The sequence below is a fragment of the Miscanthus floridulus genome, chromosome 17, assembly GCF_019320115.1.
Source record: "Miscanthus floridulus cultivar M001 chromosome 17, ASM1932011v1, whole genome shotgun sequence".
NCBI classification, from domain to species: Eukaryota; Viridiplantae; Streptophyta; class Magnoliopsida; order Poales; family Poaceae; genus Miscanthus; species Miscanthus floridulus.
Genome location: NC_089596.1, coordinates 74,485,287 through 74,511,144, shown reverse-complemented (window position 1 = coordinate 74,511,144; position 25,858 = coordinate 74,485,287). Strand labels below are relative to the sequence as shown.

The 25,858-nt window shown below is 43.1% G+C and overlaps 1 protein-coding gene across 2 annotated transcripts; it reads right to left on the bottom strand.

Annotated features, from left to right (window-relative positions):
- Positions 1-21,813: 21,813 nt before the first annotated feature.
- LOC136517130 (uncharacterized) lies at positions 21,814-25,626 on the bottom strand. 2 transcript variants are annotated; one of them, XM_066510649.1, is made up of 6 exons: positions 25,088-25,626; positions 23,619-24,077; positions 23,125-23,502; positions 22,546-22,613; positions 22,230-22,332; positions 21,814-22,171 (listed from the first exon to the last, which is right to left on the bottom strand). In XM_066510649.1, the coding sequence occupies exons 1-6, from the start codon at positions 25,517-25,519 to the stop codon at positions 22,160-22,162; spliced, it is 1,452 nt and encodes a 483-aa protein (XP_066366746.1). In that variant the 5' UTR covers positions 25,520-25,626; the 3' UTR covers positions 21,814-22,159. The 2 variants fall into 2 exon arrangements, with proteins under 2 accessions (XP_066366746.1, XP_066366745.1); XM_066510648.1 differs by having other exon boundaries at positions 21,814-22,332.
- Between the last annotated feature and the right edge of the window lie 232 nt (positions 25,627-25,858).

Below are 25,858 nucleotides of genomic sequence, written 5' to 3'. Positions count from 1 at the left end.
TTTCTCTTTAGATTGTTACTATTTTTGCATTACCTATAGTCCACAAAAAGCCAAAAAATATACACTGCCACATATTCCCTATCCTATAGCCTTGTTGTGCCATGCAATTTCGTCTCTGTGTCGCGTGGTTGAGTTTGTGCCCTAGGTCAAGCTCTGGTTGCTGGTTTTAGATCGTTTTTTAGTCTAGTTTATGTTTTTTCCTTTGTTTTTCATCATAATCCATGAACACCTTCAAGTCTTGCTATGTTTCCTTTATATCCATCAAACCCTAGTCCACGCCATCTAATTTGTTATACTTGTCTTTACTGATTCCATCAAATCCTTGCTGGTGTGACCAATTTTGCGCGCATTGTTCCCGTTTTGTCCTCTAATTCGGAGTCAGTTCATAAAACTGGTCTAGTTTTCGCATACGAACACGGATTTCAACGTTCCATATATAAAAATTGATCAAAAATTTTTTTTGGATCCATCCATTCCCCACCCTGTTGGGGTCAGAGATTTTTAATTTGGTCAAAAACTGGTCACAAGATCCTCTTTTCGTGGTCACAAGCTTTTTGTCGATTTTGAGCACGTCTTCTGAAATCCCACCTTTCACTTGTTTAAGCTCATATTTTCTATGGTTACTTCTTTTGTGCTCCTAAGTGAATAAAAAAAAGAAAAAGAAAAAGTCAAAGAATCCCAAAAAAACAACGATGGCCCAAAAATAGAGAAAAAAGAGAGGGGCAAAAGTGGAACAATATCTAGAGGAGCACATAGAGAGCACCATTTGAGTTGTGTTTGCGTGTGCTGATTTCTGCCTTGTTTCTAATCATATTCCTACTATTCACATCACTTGATACATCTGGTACTTGGAACGTGAGTAGGCCAGCAACTAAGACAAGTACTTGGGATACTTATTCAGCTTTGCTATTTAGTTATGAATTTTGCTATTCCTTGCTACTATATTGTGCATGTCCAAGCTCCACTTTCTTCTAACCAAGTACAGGTTCGCCTTGCAACTGTTATACTCAAGCTACAATGGTATCATAGTCACCAACCGATTGCATCGCCTATTGCTTTGGTAAGAACACTTGTACGACCGTGGTAAGACGCTTGAGAGTTAAGTGCCTTATTTTTCCTTGTCCACAACCTAAGTAGTTGGTAGGGATCATACTATTTGTGTTGTCTTCTTCTTTCTACTAACCATGTCAGGAAAAGCGGAAGGCAGCGGCAAAGGAAACGGGGACACACCTACAAATTTCAATGATTGTGTTTCTAAGAATGAGCTTCGTGCTGTTCTTGATGACAAGTTCAATGAGATCCTTCAATAAATCACCAACTTGGCCAAGAGGATTGAAGATGTTGAACAATGACATCCTAGACCACATCATGAAGAAGATGATGATGATCTCTCTAAGGAGGAGGATGGCGACACGAAGGCTGAAGCTGAAGCTCAACGACGTGCTGAGGATGCACGTAACTGTAATCGGTTGAGCTTTAACCGACGTGGTATGAGAGGTAATAATGATCCTTTCTCTAAAACCAAGTTTAAGATACCTCCATTTTTCTAGTTCTGCTGATCCTGAAGCATATTTAGACTGGGAGATGGCTGTAGATCAAAAATTTAGCTCCCATCAAGTCCCTAGAGAATATAGAGTTAGACTTGCTACTAGTGAGTTTACTAGTTTTGCTCTTTTCTGGTGGAATGATATTTGCAATAATGTTAATGCTAATGCTAATGCTCAAATACCTCAAACCTGGACTATACTTAAACGACGAATGAAATTGAGATTTGTTCCTCCATACTATCATCGTGATCTACGATTAAAATTACAACGTTTAAATCAAGGTAGTAAGACTATTGAGGAATATTATCAGGAGCTTTTAATTGGTCTAGCACGTATTAACATACAAGAGGATGAAATGGATAAGTGTTCTAGATTTTTTGGAGGTTTGCGTCGTGAAATACAGGATGTTCTTGACTATAAAAAATGGACTAGATTTTCCCAATTATATCATTATGCTCTTAAAGCTGAAAGGGAAGTACAGGGACAACAACCTAGGCGTTCCATGACTCCGTCCACTCCTTCACGTCCAACCGAGGTGAGTAAATTTTCTAATGTGCAGACACCACCAACGCCTATAAAGAAGAGTTCTTCTATCACACCTTCTTCTAGTGGATCTGCTACACCTTCCTCTAGCAGCTCTTCTAAAATTATTTGCCACCGCTGCAAGGGTATGGGACATATTGCTAAAGACTGCCCTAGCAAACACGCATATATTGCTACTGATGATGGTGGGTATGCTAGTGCTAGTGATGAAGAGAATGAATTTGCACTTGCAACTGATCTTTATGCAGATAAATTTGTGGATAGTGCTGAAGATCCTGATGAGGTAATTGATAGTGTGACATGCACCGCTGAAAGGTCCTTGTTTGGTTTTGGTAATTGAGTGACAACTTAGGTGGACTAATTGTGTTTATGTGAGATATACAGGTGATTAGTCCACAGGTATATGTGTGTGAGCAACATATGCCATGAAGGTGAAAATGGCTTGGAGATGTTGCAAAGCTCACACATGTGATGATGAAGGAGCTTAAATGCACATGAGACATGACATTGAGTCATGTGATCAAGGTGGAGAAGATCAAGACAAGACTTGGCTTGATGGACCGGTTGCAAGCGTGAAGGGCAAGTCGAAGGCTTTGGAGTGATGGACCGCATAGCGGTGAAGCTTGAGCAAGACTTAGCGTCGATGGACGATAGCAACGGTGAAGAGCAAGTAAAGTCAAGATCGATGAACCAATATGATCATGTGATGATATGAAGTGGATCATATCATTGTTGATCGTGTTGGTGCATGTGTTGCATTGACATTGGAGGAGATGGGATGGAATGCGCAAAGCAAAGGTATAACCTAGGGCATTTCATTTCACCGATCATAGGTGTGTAGAGAAGTTTATGACTGGGTTTAGGATAGATGGCCGTACTATCAAGAGGGGCAAACTTGTTTGCATATCAGTCATCTAGTGCCACTCAAGTGATCTAACTTTGCATTGTTGCTAGGATCGAGTGGCGTGGCAAGTTGAGTGGCTAACATCCTTTGGGAAATAATTGTGAAAACCTAACACACATACACATGGTGGTGTACACTTGGTGGTGTTGGCACATTTACAAAGGAGGTGGTGTTTGCAGGGGTGAGATGGGTTTGGGTCCCTCTCTCCCTCCCGCCGAGCAAGCTCGACAGGATTCAGCGCTTTTGGGAAAATGGAATGCCTATTTTCTATTGCGTTGGATGCAAATTCTTGTGGTTGGCTCATTGGAGCAAGGGTGAAGAAGTTAGAAGTGAAAACGAGTTGATCACGAAGATGCTGGCGATGGTCAACTGACCAGACGCTGGATCTGAATGCACCGGACGCTGGCAGGCTTCGTCCGGTCAGGCTAACGTATGATGACGTAGAAGCTGGAGTGTGACCGGACGCTGGCTACGTCCGATCAAGTGTGACCGGACGCGTCCGGTCGAGGTCAGTACCATACTAGAAACAACCGGACGCTGGGGGTTCAGCGTCCGGTTAGTTGAAAGCTGTTGCGTCCAGTCAAGTCAAGTGACCGTTGGAACCGGGACACGTGGTCATCTGCGGGCGACCGGACGCTGAGGTCCAGCGTCCGGTCAACACGACCAGAGCGTCCGGTCGGCCCGACCATTGCCCAGTGAAGGGGTAACGGCTAGTTTAGCCCTTGGGGCTATAAATAGAAGTGGCCTTCAGCCATGGCTAGTGTGGAGCACCTTGGGGGACTTTGTGTCCATGCTTGAGAGTGCTTAGGAGCCCTCCATCTCACACATACTTGATAGTGATCATTCAATTGTGTGAGTGAGCGATTCTAGTGCGATTGCATCATGAGGTTGCATCGAGTGGCACTAGGTAATCGAGTTGCAAGCTGGTGGTGCTTGTTACTCTTGGAGGTTGCCACCTCCTAGATGGCTTGGTGGTGGTCTCCGTCAAAGCGCGCAAGAAGCTTGTGCGGTGCTCCGGAGAAGTGCTTGTGAGGGGCATTGTGCTCGCCCCGCGGGAGCCGCGAAGAGCAACTCTAGTAAAGCGTGTCATTGAGCTACCCTCACTCAAGGGGTAGGTTCTTGTGGCGCCCGACGTGCGGGTTTAGCGGGTGATGCTAATTAGCCGCCGAACCACCAAGTGAGCGATTGACACAATGGGGACTAGCGTGTTGGCAAACACGTGAACCTCAGGAGAAAAATCATCGTGTCAACCTTATTCTTCCCGTTGGTTTGAATCCCCATTACACAAGCTTGTAATTACTTTTATACATATTAAGCTTGTGTAGTTGCTCTTGTAATTAGATAGCTTGTGTAGCTTGCTAATTACCTTCTTGCTTGTGTAGCATAGAAGTAGCTCCCTTGCGTGGCTAATTTGGTTTTAGTAACCTTGTTAGTCACATTGCTTAGTTTGTGTAGCTAAGTATTTACGCTCACTAATTAGGCATTGGTTGCCTTGTTATTGAGCATTGCTAGTGAGCATCGTTAGCTTTGTGCTTTTGCTTACTAGCATGTGTAGGAGCTCTCTTGTTGCTTAAAATACTAGTGGCATAGGTTTGTGTAACCTTACTTTTAGAATTGTTTAGGAGAGCTCTAGCTAGCCCGGCACCTTTGTTGCATAATTGTTATCTTTGCAAGGTGCTAGTGAACATATATAGTGGGGTATAGTCTTGGCTGGACCGATAGTTTTAATTCCGCATTTGTATCGGTTAGCCGACGCGATTAAGTTTTAGAAAAGACTATTCACCCCCCCTCTAGTCGCCATCTTGACCCTTCAACTGCAAACTACAAATTAATCCTTGTTCAGCGTGTTTTGAGTACACAAGTTGAGCCAGTAGACAAGCTACAATGCCATAATTTGTTTCAAATGTTCCTCATTATCAATAATTTCCATGTTCGTGCTATAATTGATGGAGGGAGCAGCAATAACTTGGTAAGTTCTGAGCTTGTCAAGACCCTTGGTTTATCTACACATGCTCTTCCACATTCATACCATGTTCAGTGGTTCAACAATAGTGGTAAGGCAAAGGTAACACAATCTGCTCATGTGCATTTTTCTATTGGATCATACCATGATTATGCTGATTTTGATGTCATGCCTATGCAAGCTTGTTCACTTTTGTTAGGCCACCCTTGGCAATATGATAATAATGCTCTACATCATGGTAGGCAAAATAGATATACTTTTATATTTAAGGGAAAGACCATTGCTTTACTTCCTTTAACTCCTGTTGAAATTATGCAATATAAAAAGGAACTTGCTGAAAAGAAAAAGAAAGGCCATGATAAAGACTTTAGCAAACCAACAAATGAACCATCAAGTAACATGAAAGAAGTTTTATTTGCTCTTAAATCTGTTCTTGCTGATCATGATGAACCTTGTTATGCTTTAACTTGTACATCGCCTATATGTCCACTTGGTCCTGCTTCTAGTGCTATTCCTCTTGTTGGTACTAACCTTTTGCAGGAGGAGGATGAATTCCCAGTAGGGAAGCCACCATGGCAGCCGCCTTTGCGAAAGATTGGGCGCCAAGATGAATGTCTTCTTCTGGAGCCATCGTTGCTGTCATCCAATAGAGGAGACGATCTACTTCAGTCGAGGACGACTTCAATTCAACAAAGGGAGGATGATGAGGACATCACTTCTTCATCACATACAAGCCAAGGAGAGGAGGAGGACCAGCATGGGCGTCCAATTCATCTTTCTCATGGTGGAGGCCTAGTCCAACTGAAGTTGAAGCCCATCTTGGGTTCCATGACCAGTCTGCCTTAAACTAGTCACCTAGGACACATCCAGACTCTGTTTTCAATGATCCATATATGGTTGGAAAGCTAATTTGATAAGGAAGCCAATGCAAGTGGTCTCACATCAAAAGCCCTTCGGAATCAACAGGAATCATCAAAACAAGTCAGTGTCTAGAATCTATTAGGGTGCTATGACACCGTCTTTTGGTCCGTTGGACCGTGTATCATGTTTGGGCCCATTAGAGGGCGCATCCAGGGGGGTGATGCCCAAGACTATAAATAGCAGCCATCGTTCTCCTTAGGGTTTGGGTTTTGTTTAGTTCTTGATTTTCTCGTGAAACAGATATCGTTTTGCTGCAACTGTGCTGCTAAGGCTGCTTGCTGTGAACCAGGGCCCTAGTTCTTAATCTTGTTCACCTATGGCGATTAGTCCTTTCGAATAAAGACTTGAACTCCTTCTTGTTATCATAAGCCTCATACTTATTTGCAATTTTAGATTGTGTTCATCCCATTCTTGCTTGTGTTCTCGATTTGCTTGCAGGAAAGCCTTCTCGACGAGGTCAATCGCGTTTGCGTGATTGATAACCAACGGAGCAGTGGTGTAACAGTTGTAGGGGTCCAAATCAGTCTTGGTTTGAAGCCTAAATCATGAACGTCAAGTCTCCACCAATCGATGCTATCATACTTTTCAGAAGATCGGGCCTAGTCTACATCAATGTGGCTCAAGTAAACCATAGTGCATACCCTGACCTAGCTGGTGCTAAGCTAGAGGTACTACCTGCTCCTCCTCAATCTCTTGCTCATTATCTGAGCTGCCACCATCTGAATCTCTATCAGTGCTTTTCCTCTTCCTGGTACTGGGCTCCACTCTATACTCTTATGTATCTGTGTCAGAGGAAGAACTCTTGTCTCCCTCTTTGTACTATGGAGCACCCCAAGTAGCTCTGGAGAGTCCCCTGCTCCTATTGACTAAATCTAGGATGCATTTCCTATCTTGCCTTCTTGTGTTTCTCCAAAGCTAGATCATGCCTATGCTTGGACCTAGGCTCCTGTCTTTCGCTCATGGCTGCTGTCCTTGAGAGAGTGAATGAAGATATGATTGGAAATCCAAGTCCTAGAGCCTTCGATCTTGATACAAATCTCCTCTGATCCAATCTCCCTCTCTTCTTTTTCTCGGTGGAATCACTCGATCGCCAATACGGTGGAACAGCGGTGGCGGTGTTGGCTTGAAGGAGAGAAAAGAGAGATAGAGGATCAGGGCCAAAGAGGTACCGACCGTTTTTATAGCCCCGCTCATACCGGATACGTCCGGTAGGCATACCGGACACATCTGGTATTTGTGGGCTAGCTGATCTTTTTTCCAAATTTCATTTACTTAATTTCAATCCCCTTCTATATCATTTATTGATCCAAAAACATGTATGTCCTTGATCCAAACAAGGTGTAAATACTTTTCTTATCCAAATGCCATGAGTAGCACTTCTCTTTTCCAAATATTTGGCATATATAGATTTTGATTACTTGAGAGAGAGATTATGAGACAGTAGATTGTGGACTTAAGAAAGCCATGTTATGTGTAATTAGCCAATCAAACAATCAAGGGGAGCTATAATTATCACATGACAAGGCTAGGTCACAAAGACCAAGATTCAAATAGTTTTTCAAATTCACACCACCTACACATGCTAGTAATGAGTTTTGAAAAACATCTCTCCTATGTCACACAAATGCACATTCTAACATATAAAGGGCCTTAGATGCACTTACAATGCATGTATGTAAAAACATACCTTTGACTTGAGCCCACAAGAATACCACTAAGAAGATACATAGCATGATAATCTTTATGTTGACCTTGATTGCCAAATAATCATGCTAGATATGAAATTAATTTTTCATCCAAAGGACTACAAAGAATGCTAGATAAATTTGTTAGCCCACAATGGTGCAAAATAGAGACTTAGCTCCCCCTAAATAAGTGCTTCAAGTAATTTGAATGACTTTCAACAAGCACTTTTATTCTATTAAGAAATTGGGAGCCAATTTTCCATTTTGACCATAAACCAAATAATTTTGCCATATTTAAAATTGAGTTTAAGGGATGCTCATAATCCACTTAGATTTGGTAAATCACAAGCTTGTGAGTAAATTGAGGATATATGAAAAAATATAGATCAAAGACTCAATTGCAATTCTATTAGTGTCATGGTTCCTGCAATATCGGCGCGTCCGATAGGTATACCAGACACGTCCAGAATATACAGAACAGAAACACATTCTCTCTGTCCCTGGCCATACCGGACATGTCCGATAGTAATACCAGACACGTCCGATAGGTGCAGGACAGAAACAAATAATTCACTGCTTGTGATTCTTCATTTAGCTTTATTATTTATTGTATACCTGTATCTCAACAAATGAATTGCTCTACTAGAGAACTTATTAAAAGCACCATATGGCAACCATAATAAATGTCAAGTAAAACTAATTAGCCACTTTCAATTTTTCACAAAAATACCTATTTATGAGTCATTGACCACAAAACAAATAAAGTGGCTATCCTATAAGGTTTAGGTACTTGTTACCAATGGTGAAGATAAAGTAAATGATATATTCATTAAATTATTTTTGGGTCAACCATATAAGAGATTATGATAAGATTTGGTGGATAGATTGAGTGAATATTAACAATTTGCTCACTCAACCACCCCGAAACCTTCATCTCATCACCAAGTACCTACATCATTAATCTAAGCACACTTTGGTACCCAACTCTTGTTGGGTCCTTTTGAGTTAGTCAACAAGTGCTTAGGCACCCAAATGGCTTTAGCACTAGTTTGTGGTGAACACATCACCTTGCTAATGCTAACTCCATTTGTGATCTTTCTAAGCATATCATTATAAACAAATGTGTTCGGCTTAGGTGTGTTACCATTTGGGCATTCATAGCTTAAATGCCCCTTTCTTCTACAAGCATAGCATATGCGGCCTTTGTTTGCTCTATGCTTGTTTTGCTTGTATGGACATGTATCAATCTTGTGGTCCATCTCATTGCATCCATAGCATCTTCTTGTTGCAACTTGGGCTTCCTTTCTTGCCTCTTTGTACATTGGACATTTCTTGGTAGGATGCCCCAATTTCTTGCTTATGAGATAAGCGCTTTGTCCATCACTTTTCTTTTGGTTGGCCAAATTGTTTGAGGCCTTTTATTTAGCCACTTTACACTTGTCGGCCCAACTCTTATGTGGACACATGGCCCACTCATGTCCATATAATCCACAACCATAGCATAACTTTTTTCCATATTTCTTGCTCTTGGTTGTGTTGGCCTTGCTTGTGATGTGATTCTTTTGTTGAGTTTTGGAGGAAGCAAGGTTTGAACCCTTCTCAAGCTTCTTCACCATGTTATCACGGTTATCTTGAGAAGGTTATACTTTCTCCTTACCCTTCAACCGAATCACATCTTTCTTTAACCTTTCCACCTCTTCTTTGAGCTCTATGTTTTCTATGAGATTTAGCTCAATCAAAGATTGGCTTGCTTGAGGAGCACATTCATTAGTATAAGAAATATTCAATTGAGATGGTGTGCTAGTGAGTGAATGTGTGAGAGGTTGAGAAAATTTTACCGATGTGATCACAACCTCATGAGCCACCTCAAGCATAATGCTTGATTCTACTACTTCATCATGAGAGCACTTTAGATGAACATAGTTTGCTTGTAGCACATTATACTTGCTTGATAGTTCATCTAGCCTTGCCTTGAGCTCAAAGTTTTCCTTCTCTAGTTGTGAAACACTAGAAGAGGAGTTAGTAACTAAAGTATGCTCAATTGACAATTTTTCATACCTTTCACTTAGAGCCTTTAGTTCTTCCATCTTGGAGATGAGAAATAATTCTTGCTTTTGAAGTGATTGCTCTTGCTTCTCAATCTCTTCTTCAAGCTCATCATTCTTTTCAACTATCTTCATGATGATGAACTTGTCTTTGCGGTTGAGATGATCAAGGTTGTAGTTGTCTTTAACTTCAACATCACTCTCATCTTGATCATCTACTTGTGCTTTCTCCTTTTCTTGATCTTTCTTGTTACTCTTTTTCTTGCTTTTCTTGGCCATGAGACACAAGTGATGAGTATCATGAGATACTGAGGTTGACTCATCACTTGGTCGCCACCGGGCTTAAGCATCGTTGCAAACAGTTGCTTGCTGGTCTGCTGCCTTGGCCATACCGGACATGTCCAGTAGGCATACCAGACATGTTCGGTATGTGCAGGCAAATAGCAAGTCATGCACTGCTTGCACTTCTTGCTCTACCTTGGCGCTCTTGAGGTCTTGTGAGGCTTCTTCGCTGCATGAAGACACAATGGACATACTTTCCATTAACTTGATCTTAAGTGCATCATCACATTTGGATTTTCCATATAAATCAAAAAGTCTAGTCCAAATGAGATGAGCACTCTCCGGAGGTGGATGTCCATTGAAGATTTCCTCATCTTGAACCTCTGCACTCAATGTACTCAATATGACATTAATAACTTGAGCATTGAGTTGCACACATATCTCTTCACTTTTGACAAATTTTTGTAGTTGCTCCAATCAACTATTGGAAGAGGTATGCTTGCATCCACAGTATGCTCAACAAGAGGACTAATATCTCTAAAAGCATTGAGTACATGTATTGACCAAGGTAGAAAGTTTGAACCATCATTTTGGAGAAGCACCGGCTCCAACTCGATAGGCGTCAACATACTTTTCTCACGGCGGTGAAGCTTTAGGTGAGAACCTCGCTCTGATACCAATTGAAAGGACCTAGGATGCCGCCTAGAGGGGGGTGAATAGGCATTTCTAAAAATTAACACCTTTAAATGCGGAAATAATTAGAAAATGGAGTTTCCAAAATAGAAACTCCAAATTAAGAGTAATACCACCCCTCATAAGTTAGCCACAGAGTAAACAAGGTATAAAGAATATATCTAGAAGCTACAACCCTGCAACACAAAGTTAGAATAGAGAATAAATATTTTTAGTACTGAGCTCTAATACCGGATGTGTCCGGTAGCTATACCAGACGTGTCCGGTATACACGATTTCTGTAGATCAGCCTCGAACTTGCTCCTTTCAATTTCTATCTTCAAACCAAATTGCAGGCACCTACTAGAGATGACAATATACACAGAGAGCCTACACAAGAGCTAGAGCAACACAAATATCAAATGAAATATGAATTGAGACATGATATTTGTTTTACCAAAGTTTGGACCCGTTCGAGTCCTACTCTGTGTTGAGGGGGTTCTGGGCGACCTAGCGAAGGTCAGCCCTAGAGGGTACCATGAAGGTCACTCTAGCCGGAGTCTTTTCCAACTCCTTTTCCTCGTTCCATTAGTTGATTCCGAGGCGGCGGAATCGACCGTTACAAACTTTCCGAGGCACACCACAATCTCTCAGGTGCTCTCCGATGATGCTTAGCCATCTAGGACCAAAGAGTCCAAGAGTAACAAATGCGAATCACAAAATAGACAATATCACAAGTGCTTAAGTGGTGGCTATCTCTCTTTTTCAAATTCTCTCTTAACCCATAAATGGATTTTGCTATTTGGATCACACACTCACTAAGAGAGGGTTTGAGAGAGTTGGTAAGGCTCAAAAACGTGTATAGAAACCAGCAGAATCAGCAGCCTCCAAAGGTGGAGGCTTGGGGGTATTTATAGCCCCCTTAGAAAAACTAGCTATTTTATAGCCGTTGTCATACCGGACATGTCTGGTATGACTTACACTGCTCCAACGGTAACTAAGTTACAGTGACAATGTGAGGCATTGGAACTCCCGATGAATGCTGAAACTCCTGACCCTCAGCATATTTGAAAACCATGTAACTGAGTTAAAGTATGTGAGGTGTCGGAACTCCCGACTCATACCGGAACTTTCGACCGTCGGAACTCCCGACTCTTAAGGCATTTGAAAACTAGCCGTTGGCCTCTGGTCGTCCATACCAGACACGTCCAGTATGAATAGCGGACACATCTGGTATGACCACCACAGTGAACTCTCCAAGTCAGTTAAAGCATGAGACGTCGGAACTCCCGACCATTACCAAAACTCCCGACAAACCAACCCGAGAATAATAATTTTACCATTGCTGGGTAAATACCGGACATGTCTGGTATTGCCAGACCAGTAAGAAATTTGTTAGCTCTTTTGTCTCTCAAATACTCAAAACTCACATGGGTTGGCTTAAACACTTATGAAACATTATCTATCAACATGATGCATCTCTCTTAACAGTATGGCATACATATTAAACTCAAGATTAAAGGAAAAACGAAATTATACCGCTTGAGTTGACCTCTTTTGAATTAATGCCGTCTCTTTCAATCTTCATCAAGTAAGGATGCCAACATGTTGATATTGATCTTGTCACTTGAGCATAGCCATCTTGACCACATGACTTGATTCCATTCATCAAATATGAATAACTCCAAATACATCAAGTCACTTCAAACACTTTGTCCAATATAGATTTGATCCTCCACATCAATATGACCATCATAGCTTGATTAGTACCTCAACTAAATGCAAATACTTCCTTCTTCACCCTAGCTAGGTTCTTCGGCCGCCAAGCCATCGCTTGCCCTTCACCCTTGCTTAGTACCTCGAAGCCTTTCCTTGCTATCTTCACCATCTCAAACCATCAAGTCACATCTTGTGTTGAATCAACCATTCATTTGTATTGTTATCTTTTTCATTTTAATTTAGCAAGCTTCAAATATGAGACCATTCCATATGCAATCCCTCATATCTCATTAATTAATTCTTACGAGCTTGCTTTCACATAGAACATGAAAATTCCACAATAAATAAGCTTTTGCATGAATTCCATTTGCATTGTTGTCTTATGCTTGAACTAGATTGTTTTATACAACAACGCATCATTTTGGCTTTCATTAAATACCTATGAGATAACCTATTACCTATCCACACTTAGCAAACGGGTTAGACATTTAATCACGTTGTCATTCAACCATCCAAAACCCACTAAAGGGCTAGATGCACTTTCAGAGAGCTTGAAGAAACATCACTCTCATAGCCTGAGCATGATCCATCATCATTACTATTAATCTTGTGAAGTGATCTTGTGGTAGAATCATCATCATCATCATCACTTGACCATGAGGTGGAGCAATCTTCCACAATCACCAAATTGTGGTCATTCTCAACACACTCATGCGCTTCCTCCTTGGGCTCATCATCATCATCATCATTGGAGACCATCCCATATTTCTTGTTGAGGTAACTCCAAATCTCATGGGCAGTTTTCATGTCAATGATCTCTCTGAATATGCTACAATCCAAAGATCTATACATGATGTCAATAGCTTGGGTGTTGAGATCTAGGCATTTCTCTTGTTCTTGAGTTAAATTATTTTCATCCAACACATGAGAAAGGCCTACATCTTCTATCCACCACATTTTAGGGCAAATAAACTTAAAATTACATATCATCCAATTTTTCCACCATGCAAAGTGTGTGCCATAAAAAATATGTGGACAATCAACATCTAGCCCATAAGTCGCCATCCTCTCATATCGGTGAAGACCACAAATGAGAGACATCAGCTCCGATACCACGTGTAGGGTCAAGATGGCAGACTAGAGGGAGTGAATAGTCCTTTTTAAAATTAAACGCGCCGGCTAACCGAGATAAATGCGGAATTAAAACTATCGGTTTAGCCAATACTACACCCCTCTTTCTAAGTTCACAAGTACCTTATAAAGATCCCAATTAGGCAACAAAGATGTCGGGCTAGCTAGAGCTCACCTAATCAATTCTAGAGGAAGGTCATACAAACCTATGCACTAGTACTTTGGCAACCGGGGAGCTCCTACACATGCTAGTGAAGCAAAAACACAAAGCTCCTAAGATCACTAGCAATGCTAAATAACAAGGCTACACAAGCCAAATTAGAGAGCGCAAATCACTTAGCTACACAAACTAAGCAATGTGACTAACAAGGTTACTCAAACCGAATTAGTCCTGTAAGGGAGCTACTTCTATGCTACACTAGCAAGAAGGTAACTAGCAAGCTACATAAGCTAACCAATTACAAGAGCAACTACACAAGCGCAATGTATATGATAGTAAATACAAACTTGTGTAACGAGGATGCAAACCAACGAGAAGACAAGGATGACACGACAATTTTTCTCCTAAGGTTCATGTGCTTGCCAACACGCCAATCCCTGTTGTATCAACTGCTCACTTGGTGGGTCGGTAGCTAATTGGCATCACCTGCCAAGCCCACACATTGGGCACTACAAAAACCTACCCACAAGTGAGGGTAGCTCAATGATACGCTCTACTAGAGTTGCTCTTCGTGGCTCCCGTGGGATGAGCATAATCCCCCTCACAAGTCCTCCGGAGCACCGCACAATCTTCTCACATGCTTTAATGGAGTCACAAGCCACCAAGTCATCTAGGTGGCAACCTCCAAGAGTAACAAGCACCACCGGCTTGTAACATGATCACCTAGTGCCACTCGATGCAACCTCACGATGCAACGCACTAGAAATCGCTTACTCACACAATCGGATGATCACTATCAAGCATATATGAGTTAGAGGGCTCCCAAGCACACCTACACAAGCCACCAAGGCTTAAGGGTGCTCAGCAACCATCCCAAGGCTGAGCTCCACCTCTATTTATAGCCCCCAAGCCAAATAGAGCCGTTGGAGCAAAGCTGTTGGTTTCTATGAGGGCACCGGACACGGTGGTGCCCCTTCCAACGGTAAAATTCCAACAGCTAGAAACTAGTTGTTGGCCACCGGATAGGGTGGCGGTGGCACCGCCCTAGGGGTGGTGGTGACCACCCAGCCAGCTCCACGAAAACCCTGCTCTCTGGAATTTTAGGGCGGTGCACCGCCGTCCCCATGGCGGTGACTAGGGCGGTGCCCCCTTAGCCCAAACTCTGAACTCGCCAGCTTTGGTAAAAAAGTGGCGGTGCCATCGGACAACACGTGGCGGTGCATCTCCCCTAGCACAGCGGTGCACACCGATGGCAACGGTGACCAAGTCACCCACGCCAGCGCAAGAGAGCACACCAGCTGGTCACCAGACACAAGGGGGCGGTGTCACCACCAAGGCAGGGCGGTGCCACCCCCTACACTGTTGTTCTCGGCTACGGCCAAACGGTCACCACCACTGGGTGGCGGTGCACCGGACAGGTATGGGCGGTGCCCCTAGGGCAGCCCCTCGAGCTCAGTTTTGCCTCCTTTCTTCACCTTTCGACTTCTCCTTTGCAAAAGTGCTAACACCACCAAGTGTTACACCACCTTGTACACGTGTGTTAGCTTTTCACAAACATTTCCCAAAGGATTAGTCACTCAATTCACCACGCCACTCGATCCTAGCAACGATGCAAAGTTAGATCACTCGAGTGGCACTAGATGACCGATATGCAAACAAGTTTGCCCCTCTTAATAGTACGACCATCTATCCTAAACCCAGTCATAAACTTCTGTACACACCTATGACTAGTGAAATAAAATGCCCTATAGGTTATACATTTGCCTTGCGCATTCCATTGCATCTCCTCCAATGTTGATGCAACACATGCACCAACCATATCACAAATGATATGATCCACTTCATATCATCACATGACCGTATTGGTTCATCGATCTTGATTTCACTTGCTTTTCACCGTTGCCTTCATCCATTGGCGCCAAGTCTTGCTCAAGCTTCACCGCCACGTGGTCCATCGCTCCAAAGCCTTCAACTTGCCCTTCACGCTTGCAACCGGTCCATCAAGCCAAGTCTTTTCTTGATTTTCTCCACCTTAGTCACATGACTCCATGTCATGTCTCATATGCAATGAGCTCCTTCATCACATGTGTGAGCCTTTTGCAACAAATCCAAACCATTTCACCTCCATGGCATAGGTTGCTCACACATGATGTACTTGTGGACTAATCACCTATATATCTCACTCAAACACATATTAGTCCACCTAAGGTTATCACTCAATTACCAAAACCAAACAAGAACCTTTCAGCTTTTTATAAGCCCCTCACATGAAAAGAGTCATTGGCTTCCCACTGCCAACTTTCACGGGGTGACTGGACACGTAGGTCCAATCGACCGGATGCATGGCCCCTAGCGTCTGGTCACGCGTTGTCGTCCATGTGTCCCCGCGTTTGATCTCCACCGCCAGATCCCAACGGCAAATCAACCACGCGCTCAAGTCAAACAAGTGACTAGATGCAGCCATGGTCGACCTGACGCTGCGCCACCGCATCCGCTTACGCGCTTGCCCATGTGACCAACCCACCGATCTTACACACCGAAGACTTGACCGGACCCCGGTCATTTCCAGTAAGCACCCCGAGAGGGTTTTCCGTGACCGAGCGCGTCAGGTCAACACCGATCGGAAGCCGCACCGAGTTCGGTCACCTCCGCGCTGCCAAGTCAGCCTCCAGCACCCTTGCGTTAGCATACGTCATCGCATGACTGGACGCTCCCCTTGCGCATCTGATCACACGCACCACTCAGGGTCCGGTCACAAGCCCTAGCTGCGCCGTCTCTGCACCGTTGACCGGACTCACCGGTCCAGTGTCCGGTCTAGTATTCGGTCGTTGTAAACTACGCCTCCTCAACTCCAACTTCGCCACCCTTCATCAAATGTGCTAACCACCAAGTATATCACCTTGTACTCATGTGTTAGCATATTTTCACAAATATTTTCAAGGGTGTTAGCCCTCACTAGAATCTAAATGCATATGCAATGAGTTAGAACATCTAGTGGCACTTTGATAACCGCATTTCATGATGAGTTTCACCCCTCTTAATAGTACGGCTATCTATCCTAAATGTGATCACACTCACTTAGTGTCTTGATCACCAAAACCAAATATCCCTACGGATATCACCTTTGCCTTGAGCCCATTTTGTTTTTCTCTTTCTTCTTTTCCAAGCCCGAGCACTTGATCATCACCATGGCTATCACCACCATCATCATGATCTTCATCATTTGCTCCACCAATTGGAATGTGCTACCCTATCTCATGACCACTTAGAGTAAAAGGGTTAGCACCTAGGGTTTCATCACTTAACCAAAATCAAACTAGAGCTTTCACTTGTTTCCAACAATCCAAACAGGGATTAAGAGGGATGAGAAGACCCATTGACTGAGAGGTCAAGCTGAAGTCAAGAATCCATGGGATGTTGGAATCCACCCGCCATTGAAGTGCTTGTGCATGGAAGTACCGAGCATGTTCAAACTATTGTACCTTATTTATTTTAGTTTTTTTTCATATGTAATATGGGGATGTAGTGTGCCAAGTTTTAATATAGTTCTCCCTTCCCTTCGCAAAAAATATCAGTATTCCCTTTGTCCCAAAAAGATACAATTCTAGAATAGTGTTAAGTCAAAATATCTGAAGTCTAACTAAATTTATATAAAAAAGATTATGATCTTTATCCTACTAAATTAGTATTATTAAGATTCATCGTGAAGCATATTTTTATAGTATATATATTTGGAGTCACACGTGTTGATAATACTTTCTATAAACTTAACCAAACTTAAGATAGTTGACTTTGATTCAACATAGAATTGTATCTTTTTTGGGATAGATGTGGTACTAGGTTATAAGGCCATCTATAGTGGCCTTACAAAGTGATGCATCATCCACCATGGCATCGCCATGAGCCGATTCAACTAGTGGAGGACACCGCACCTTCAAAGGGAGAGAGAAGAGAGAAGAAACGATGTAAAGATATGCATCTGTCCATAGACAATAAAAAATGGATCATGCAGTTCTACGCCTGTAGGAGGAGGTGGCGGCAACAGGAACGGTAACGTAGAGGTACAACCCCTGCATGATGACGTCATGAAGCTCCTTGAGGAGGGATGAGGAGGAGGCAGTAACACAAAGCCCCTGCACGATGGCAATAGCAGCGATGCAACTGCCGCCGCCGCCACGGCATGAAGCTCCTTGAGGAGTGGGAGGGGGCGGAGAAACAATAGGGGCTACAACGGTGGCGGGCACGGTCAGCCCTATGGCACAATAGTGATGTCCCCTACGTTATGATGGCAATGTCATGGAGCCCATGCACCGGTAGTCGAGAGGAATGGTAAGAGGATGGGCTGACTATGGGTCATACTTCATACACCACTTGAGAACGATGAATCCATTTCTTTTTGGTGTAGTTATTGCGTAAAAAGTATAATTCTAAGTTTAGGACATGTCATTTAAAAAAAATCAACTAAATTTATAGAAAATAATATTTATATTTATATCTCTATATAGGTATACTATAAAAATTTATGTTATAATTAGTGTAATAATACTTATTGCGTATCATAAATATTAATATTTTTTACAGATTTGATCAAATGTCACATTATTTGAATCCTATGAAAATGAGAATTACATGGCACGTTGCTACCTCCCGCCTCGATGAATCAGTGCACCGCTACGGGTGCCTAAAAGGACACGAGTAACACATTGTCCATTATTCTTTTGTTTACAGCTCCTTTTCTCCTAGAACCGTGATCACCACGTGACTGTTTGAATGTGTCAGTCATCAGCACGCGCATAGCAATAGGACTGCATGCACATTTTCTTCAAAAAGGTGTGCATGCACATCGCTGATGCAGATAGGGCAGACCAACAAGCACTTTGCTGCCTTGGATCTCAGACGCAGACCCAGGCAGGCTAGGCTAGTCCGAGATCTACTTTTTGTGTCGCTACAAAGCAGCAGCGTCGTCGAAAGAATATTCACCTTTCGAGATGAAGGCATGGTTTAGATCACCTCCAAGTTTTTTCACTCTCTCTCTATCACATCAATTTTTGAACATATGCATGGAGCATTAAATATAAATAAAAAAATAACTAATTGTGCAGTTTGGTTGTAAATCACGAGACGAATCTTTTGAGCCTAGTTAGTCCATGATCGGACAAAGTTTGTCAAATACAAACGAAACGTGCTACAGTGTCCAGATTGTAAAAATTTGCGATCTAAACAAGGCCAAAAAGGGGAAGAAACAAAGTCACCCCTGACCTTTTGCGACGACATGGTCACTGGTCATCATCAGTGATTCTACGGCCGTCTTTCACCAGTTTTTTTCTTTCCTTTCACTTTTAGTACTGCTTTTTTTTTAATACTTGGCTCTTTACCTATAGCTTTTTCACCGGTCTTTAATTAGTTGTCAACGACCCTGCAATGGTAGCTGGTAGCTTGTCTTGCGTGCATTTGTATAGATTGCTATATTACAAATCGGCAGCCGCCAGAGAGACAAGCGGGAAATGATGGCTCCTCACTGTGGGTTTTCTCGTGCGTTTTAGCGTCCGAAACAGCCAGGAAACGATGTGAAAAGACGGCACGTTTCACGGGACGATCACTCACCATCGACGTCGAGGAAGGGCGCGGCGAAGCGACACTGAGAGAGCGACGGCACGGGCGAGAGACGTGAGGCCGCCGCGGCCCGCGCGAGGCAGCGAGACGCGGAGACGGGTACCCGACCGGCGGCGTCGCGATGTCCGTACGGAGACCAGGTCGGGCGCAGGCAGTTTGCTACTTTGCTGCGGCTGCTCTCCGATTTGACGCCGAGAAGGCAACGTGATAGAGGGCATTGATACCAGGAACTGATGTTAATGTTAAGAGCATCTCTAAGAGTTCCTTATCCAATCTACTTGCTCCATGCACAAAAGAATACAATTTCTAGTTCAATATATCTAGCTCAAACAAAGGTAAAGTATTTTAAGTTTAACTGACTATATAAATAAAAAATATCAATATTTATAATAACAAATAAGTATCGTTAGATTTGTTATGAGATATATTTTCATGCTATATATACTTATTTTGAGTCATAAATATTAATTTTTTTATCTATATATTTGGTTAAACTTTACTTTCAAAGAAAAAATATTTGGTTAAACTTTGGACACAAACAATAACACACCTAAATTGTATTCTTTTATGAACAGAGGTAATATTAAAGTAAAAATTAAAGTATGTAATCACAGTCAATCAGACCCTCTATCTAGCATCATACGTTTAGTGGTATCCTATATCTTCGCCCTCTCCTTCAAATTTGGGATGATATGTTATTCACCCTTTAAGGTAAAAGAATCGTTGAAGAAGACATATATTTGGGGAAGATTTTTTTGTTAGGATGCACCCTATATGAGATATAGGGGGAACTAAGTTTAAGAAGGCACTAGGAGTTGCTCTTAGAGTTAAAAATTAGCTCTAGTTGATCTAAATAGGATGGCTAACAGCTGGACTAAAAATTAGTCAAGCCTTTAATGCATGTTTGGATTGGCTAAGCTTAATTATTAGCCGGAGCTAAAAATTATCCAGCTCTAAAAGGTGTTTTCATCGTAGCAATGAACTATTTATCACTTTGTTAGGTAGTTGTGTTTGGTTATTGCGCTTATAATTAACCAATGGCTTTGTTAGTTATGTTTGCGGCAGGGTTGGTGAGAGTTACTGGATCTCGGTGGATGGGGTCGACACGACGCCGCCTAGAGGCAACTCAAGTATTGGATTGGGGACTTGCAACGGACTACGGCGACTAGCTCTGCATGTGAGGATCTAGTCTGGTGTGTGACAACGCCATGAAGCGGTGCTACGGGCATGACGGTTACACGGCTTGCAGCGACTAGCCCTGCTTGGCAGAGGCTACTTCAGTGCGGGACAACATTGGGAACGATGGCGCAAGTGGTGACTTTGGTATTTTGTCTTGACGACTATGTCGTTCGGACGATGTGTGGCAATTGGCTAGCTATCTAAGGGAGTTTTTGGAGGGTCAAATCGTCGGTGTACATTAATGGTGGATGCAAGTTGATTTGTCTTCGACACGTGTTGTTCTACACCCTTAGGTTTTTTTTAAGTACTACCTAGTCTAGGCTTCTTCTTTTCAATACAGTCGGCAGCTCTCCTATCAAATTCGTTTAAAAAGATAATCCTCACCCTCTTGCCATTGCCCACCGCATTCCCCCACCTGTCGGGCAGTTGTTTTCGTTCCTATTGGCGTTTACGCGTCTGACTAGTTGGGCGGTCCACACCACCGCAGATGTTTTTCTGAATCCGAATGCATGAGGCGACAGTGTTCGTTGCCTACCGTGGTTAACAGGTGTTCTTTCTGTTTTCTGAAACCGTATGCACGAGAGGACAGTGTTCGTTGCCTACCCTGGTTAACAGGTGTTCTTTCACTCCAATTGTGTGTTCGTTCAGTCCACTTGTTTGCAGTTGTCACGCCACATTTGGCTGGCGGCTTGGCGCAATGGATGAGTCCCAAACGATTTTTGGAGGAAACGGCTGTGTAAAGGTTGTCAAGAACGAAGTCATTTTCCACTGAGGCCTTGTTTAGATGCAAAAATTTTTGCAAAATGACCACTGTAGCGTTTTCGTTGTTATTTGGCAATTAGTGTCCAATCATAGTCTAATTAGACTTAAAAGATTCGTCTCGTGGATTTCGTCTAAACTGTGTAATTAGTTTTATTTTTTATTTATATTTAATACTACATGCATGCATCCAAAGATTCGATGTGACGAGAAATGTAAAAAATTTTGCAAAAATTTTGGGAACTAAACTGGACCTCAGACAAACAGGTCATTCGCTGTATGTGAATCGTCCGCAGAATCAGCGTGTAGCAATCGCCAATCTGATTCGCCTGTTTTTCTTGGTGTTGGTGGAGGACAAGGCTTCCCTGCCCAATACGTTGTGCGGCATATGCCCCATGACCGGACACTTGAGAGTTGAGACTTGACCGTACAGCGTGATGCGTTCACCACGTCACCTGTTCCGACGGCCTCATGACACAGGGCATCAGATCAGAGCATGAGCATCAGACGCCACGGACCACAAATTCGGATGTTGAATGTCAGTTTGCCAACGCTGCGGGTCTGCGGCAGCCAGCGCGCACATTTCACATTGACCAGCACAAACATTTCAAAACGGCTCCCCGGTCAATCCTCGAGGCGGCCCAAAGCCTTTCCACCAGGTGAACAAACGCATAACATGACATCATCAGGAACCTTCCACACATAGTATTAGTCGAAGCAGCACACGCACTCCACAAAATCTGTTCAACAGAATGATTCCAGCAAAGTAACTACGGTACAGATTAGACCTGTCAACCGATCAGATCTGATAAACGCAGATGCTAGTGCTGCAAAACGTGGAACTAGCGCTAAGATCATAATTTACACAAGGGAGATGCAACCTATTTTACATCAGTGGCTAGCATCAGGCGACCTAAGGTTGAACTTAATGCATAGGCTCTCTGCAAGGTCAGTGAGCGAGGACAGCTAATTTCTTTTAGCAGCTGGGAGTCCTAAGTTGAGAGGTACGAAGACATGGCTCTTCTGAAATCCAGATTCATTGGAGAGCCTGCAAAAGGGTTGCCTTTAGGGACCCCCCACAAGCGGCTGCTGTTAGGAAGCAATACCTGTGGGTTCATGCGGTCCTTGTCATTGCTTGTTTGCTCGGATGGAGCTTGTTCCTGCTTTTTCTTCACGAATTCAAAGAACTCTGCAACTTGCCTAGCATATCTACACAGACGAAAGACTAGCATTAAATGAGAACACATGATTTTGTGGGTAGATCAAAGTCTTCATTAGAAAACAAGTAGGAGTATGTTGGAATTCAATTCAGTAAACAGTGACTGGAATAGAACTACAGGAGCAACAAACTCACTGCCGTCCATGGACAAAACTTGAGGCAAGAAATAACACAGTTTGTATAAGGAAGTTGTGCAAACTTACTGTCGTTTAGCTTCTATGTCTTTGCTGAAATCAATATCAGGTTCACAATCCAAGATGAGAGCAGGAACCTACATAGAAAAAGACATTAATTTAACTGAGGTGCTTAAAGCAGTGATGCTAAGTTCAGTGGTAATAACCTGGATACCTCCAGGAACTGATCTACCATTCCTAGCAAACCATTCAATTTAAATTGAATCAAAGTTTTCCATTGCAATTGCATTTAGATTCTGAGATTGGACACGGTGTGCTCTAGTACAAAACTGTAATAATGGCAACATAGTTTGTGATAATGATGGTATTTGCACAAGTAGCATTAGGAAAATGCAAATATTTCTAGTGAATTGACATATAACTGTTACACATGTTTATTGTTCTCCCTATAAAGTAGAAACAGCATCATCAACATTTAAATGAAATTGAACTTCATAACAAGCCAATAAACCACTGAAGTCATAAAAAATTCGAGTGGGCAATGTTTGTTAACCATTTTTCATTCAAAACTTTGGAAAGACCTGACACATCAGGAAATAACCCAATGTGTTTCATGAACCCAGAATTTGAAACAATCGGAGCAAGTACCTTCTGGATGCTAGAGTGCATGTGATTTCCTTCCAAGTAAAATACACGATCCCGTATTTCTGGAGGCAAGGAGCCCTCCATATGCATGGGCAGTTGACTGACCGATAATACACCAGGACCCGATCCTTTCGAAGGAAGCAACCAGCTCTCATGCTTCTCATGCAAACCTTGCAAGTAATCAAGTGAGACACCACCTTCCTCTGATCTTCTCCTATGCATCATTCTTTTGTGGCAAGTATCTGGACTAGCTCTTAAATAGATAAATCCATCTGGGATGAGACCTGGGAGTGATGACACAACTGGATCAAACCAGGAATCGTAGATGCTGATCTCCATCTCATTCATCCAATTAGCTTCGTGAACAGCACGGACGAATACCTGGTACACAATAACAGAACAATCAGTTGGATGATGATACTTCATAATCATATATGAAGGCAACTGAAATGCATGTTCAGTTCCAGAAATAGAATTTGTAAGAATGATTGACCTACCATCCTATCACTGAATACACTTCTTTCCATCAGTCTGAGAGGTTTTATTCCAGCTTGAGATTCCCTTTCTTGCATGACCCTCGTCACAAACACATAGTTTTGGAAAGTGTATGCATACCTATGTGGCTCAGCATAGAAGGCATCCAATATATTGAAGTGATCAGGGCCAACATCTTGCCACTTATCAATAGGCTCAGGAACTATCTCTACAAGATCACGCAGTTCAATTGTCTCATTAGCTATTCTTTGGAGGAAAGTGGTTTTCCCAACGCTGATGTTCCCTTCCACACAAAAGGTCAGCCTCTTATTCTGAGTGGGTTTAGATGAATCTGTATCTTTCAGCTCCTCATCAACACTCTCTTTAATGAATGAGGTTATACTCTCAGCATGATTCTTATGTACAATGCCAACAGAGCACTGTAAGAACTCAACCATCTGCCCACTAGACTTGCCAAAGAACTGCACATGCATGCAAGCTATTAGTATAGCATATAGTGGTTCTATATCCAGAGAAAGGTGTATCAAATAGAGAAAACTGTAAAACTTACACAATAACATCGACAACAATAAAAAAAAGATCTATGCAAGAAATTCACAGGAATCTTACAAGAATTTCACAGGAAAAACGCAGGATTCGAGAAAAAAATCCTGTGCTCCAAACAGGGCCTAAGCAGAAAGCTGAAAGTGTTCTCGTATCATTTGTAAATCTACAACACCATGTAAGCACTTTAAGATCTATGCAAGAATTGCAACCTTAATAGCATGAGTTTGTTTACTTCCACCCACAATAGACATGGATCCTTTACAATTTTGACTGTTTGAAATGGACCTGGTTTTCTTTAAGAGCCTGTTTGGATCCCATGAATTGAAACCAATATCTAGAAAGTGCTTCTCATTTTATTATTAGATTATTTTCCAATTCCCATCAATTCCTGTGAACCAAACAGGGCCTTAAAGACTTCAAGATAAGGGGATTGGGGATATTATTGTCTCGCATAAAGTTCTCAAAAGTCCAATAAATCTAAAACTGTAAATCAGAAAAAAAAATATTAGCATGCCATGTTCCTTTCATTTGATTTCAAATTTCACATATGCTCGGTTACTTAAAAAATAAACTAAAGACCCTCTATAATGATAAACATTTGCTACTTAACTATTTTACAATGTTAATGTCTTGCGGAAAGGATACCTTTCAGCAAACAGTGTGTGTAAGTGTGCACAACATGATATTCAATATTTTGGCTTGTACAACAAAGCATAGATATAATGGGGAGATATAATGTATGGTCAAGCAACAAAAACTGTTATTATTAACCAAAACGAAGCACAAAGATAGGCACATGTACGAAGGATTTCTTTGATGCAATATTATAACCAATCTAACAGTGCTGTAGCATAATACCCACGCCCTGATGCAACCAAAATCCTACCTGTAACACACAAACCAGCAAAAACACAAGCTAGTGCACCTTGTCCCTGTAGAGCTGCTTGAGCTGGGCGACGCCCTCGAAGCCATTGTCCACGAGCTTCCTAAGGTTGCGCGGCCCCACACCAGGAATCGCCAGGAGCTCGACGCTCGTCCCCACCGCGGCAGCGGCCGCGTTACCCCCGCCCCTCATCCTCCTCTCCGGTGGCACGCGGCTCCCGCCTCCCCTCCGACCCTCCTCCGCCTCCGCTTCCGCATCCTCGTCACCGCCACCCCTCCTGGCGGCCTCGACGGAGCAGATTAGCCCCCTCCGCGCCCCGGCCCCGGCACCGAAGCGCAGCAACGCCGGGGGCCGCGGGCCCGCGCGGCGCGCGGCGGCGAGGCGAAGCGCTGGGGAACCACCGAGCCGGAGCGCAAAGGGCATGGCGGCGGCGGCGGAGGCGGCGTCAATGACGGTGAGGGAGAGCCTGTGCATCTACGTCGGCAGCGGCGGGGGAGGCGGAGGTCATCAATGTGGCTGGTCGCTAGGGTTTTGGGTTGGTTTGGGGTTATCCCTTGTGAGCTGCGGGCTGTCGGGCTGTGTCGTCGGGAAGCGGGAGGGGAGCAGCCGAGAGGAGGCGAGGAGACTGGTGGCCTACGTGCGCGGGGTCGCTGGTGAGTGGGCCCTCCCGTGGTCCACGTAGGGCATGGGCAACCGAATTGTTTGCACGGGAACGGTGGGGCTTGTCGCCGTTTTGCCCCCCTGGTTTCGGGGACGCCGCTGGGATCGGCGTACGGGCCTGCTAGTATGGGCCTTCAGAGCCCAATGACTCCT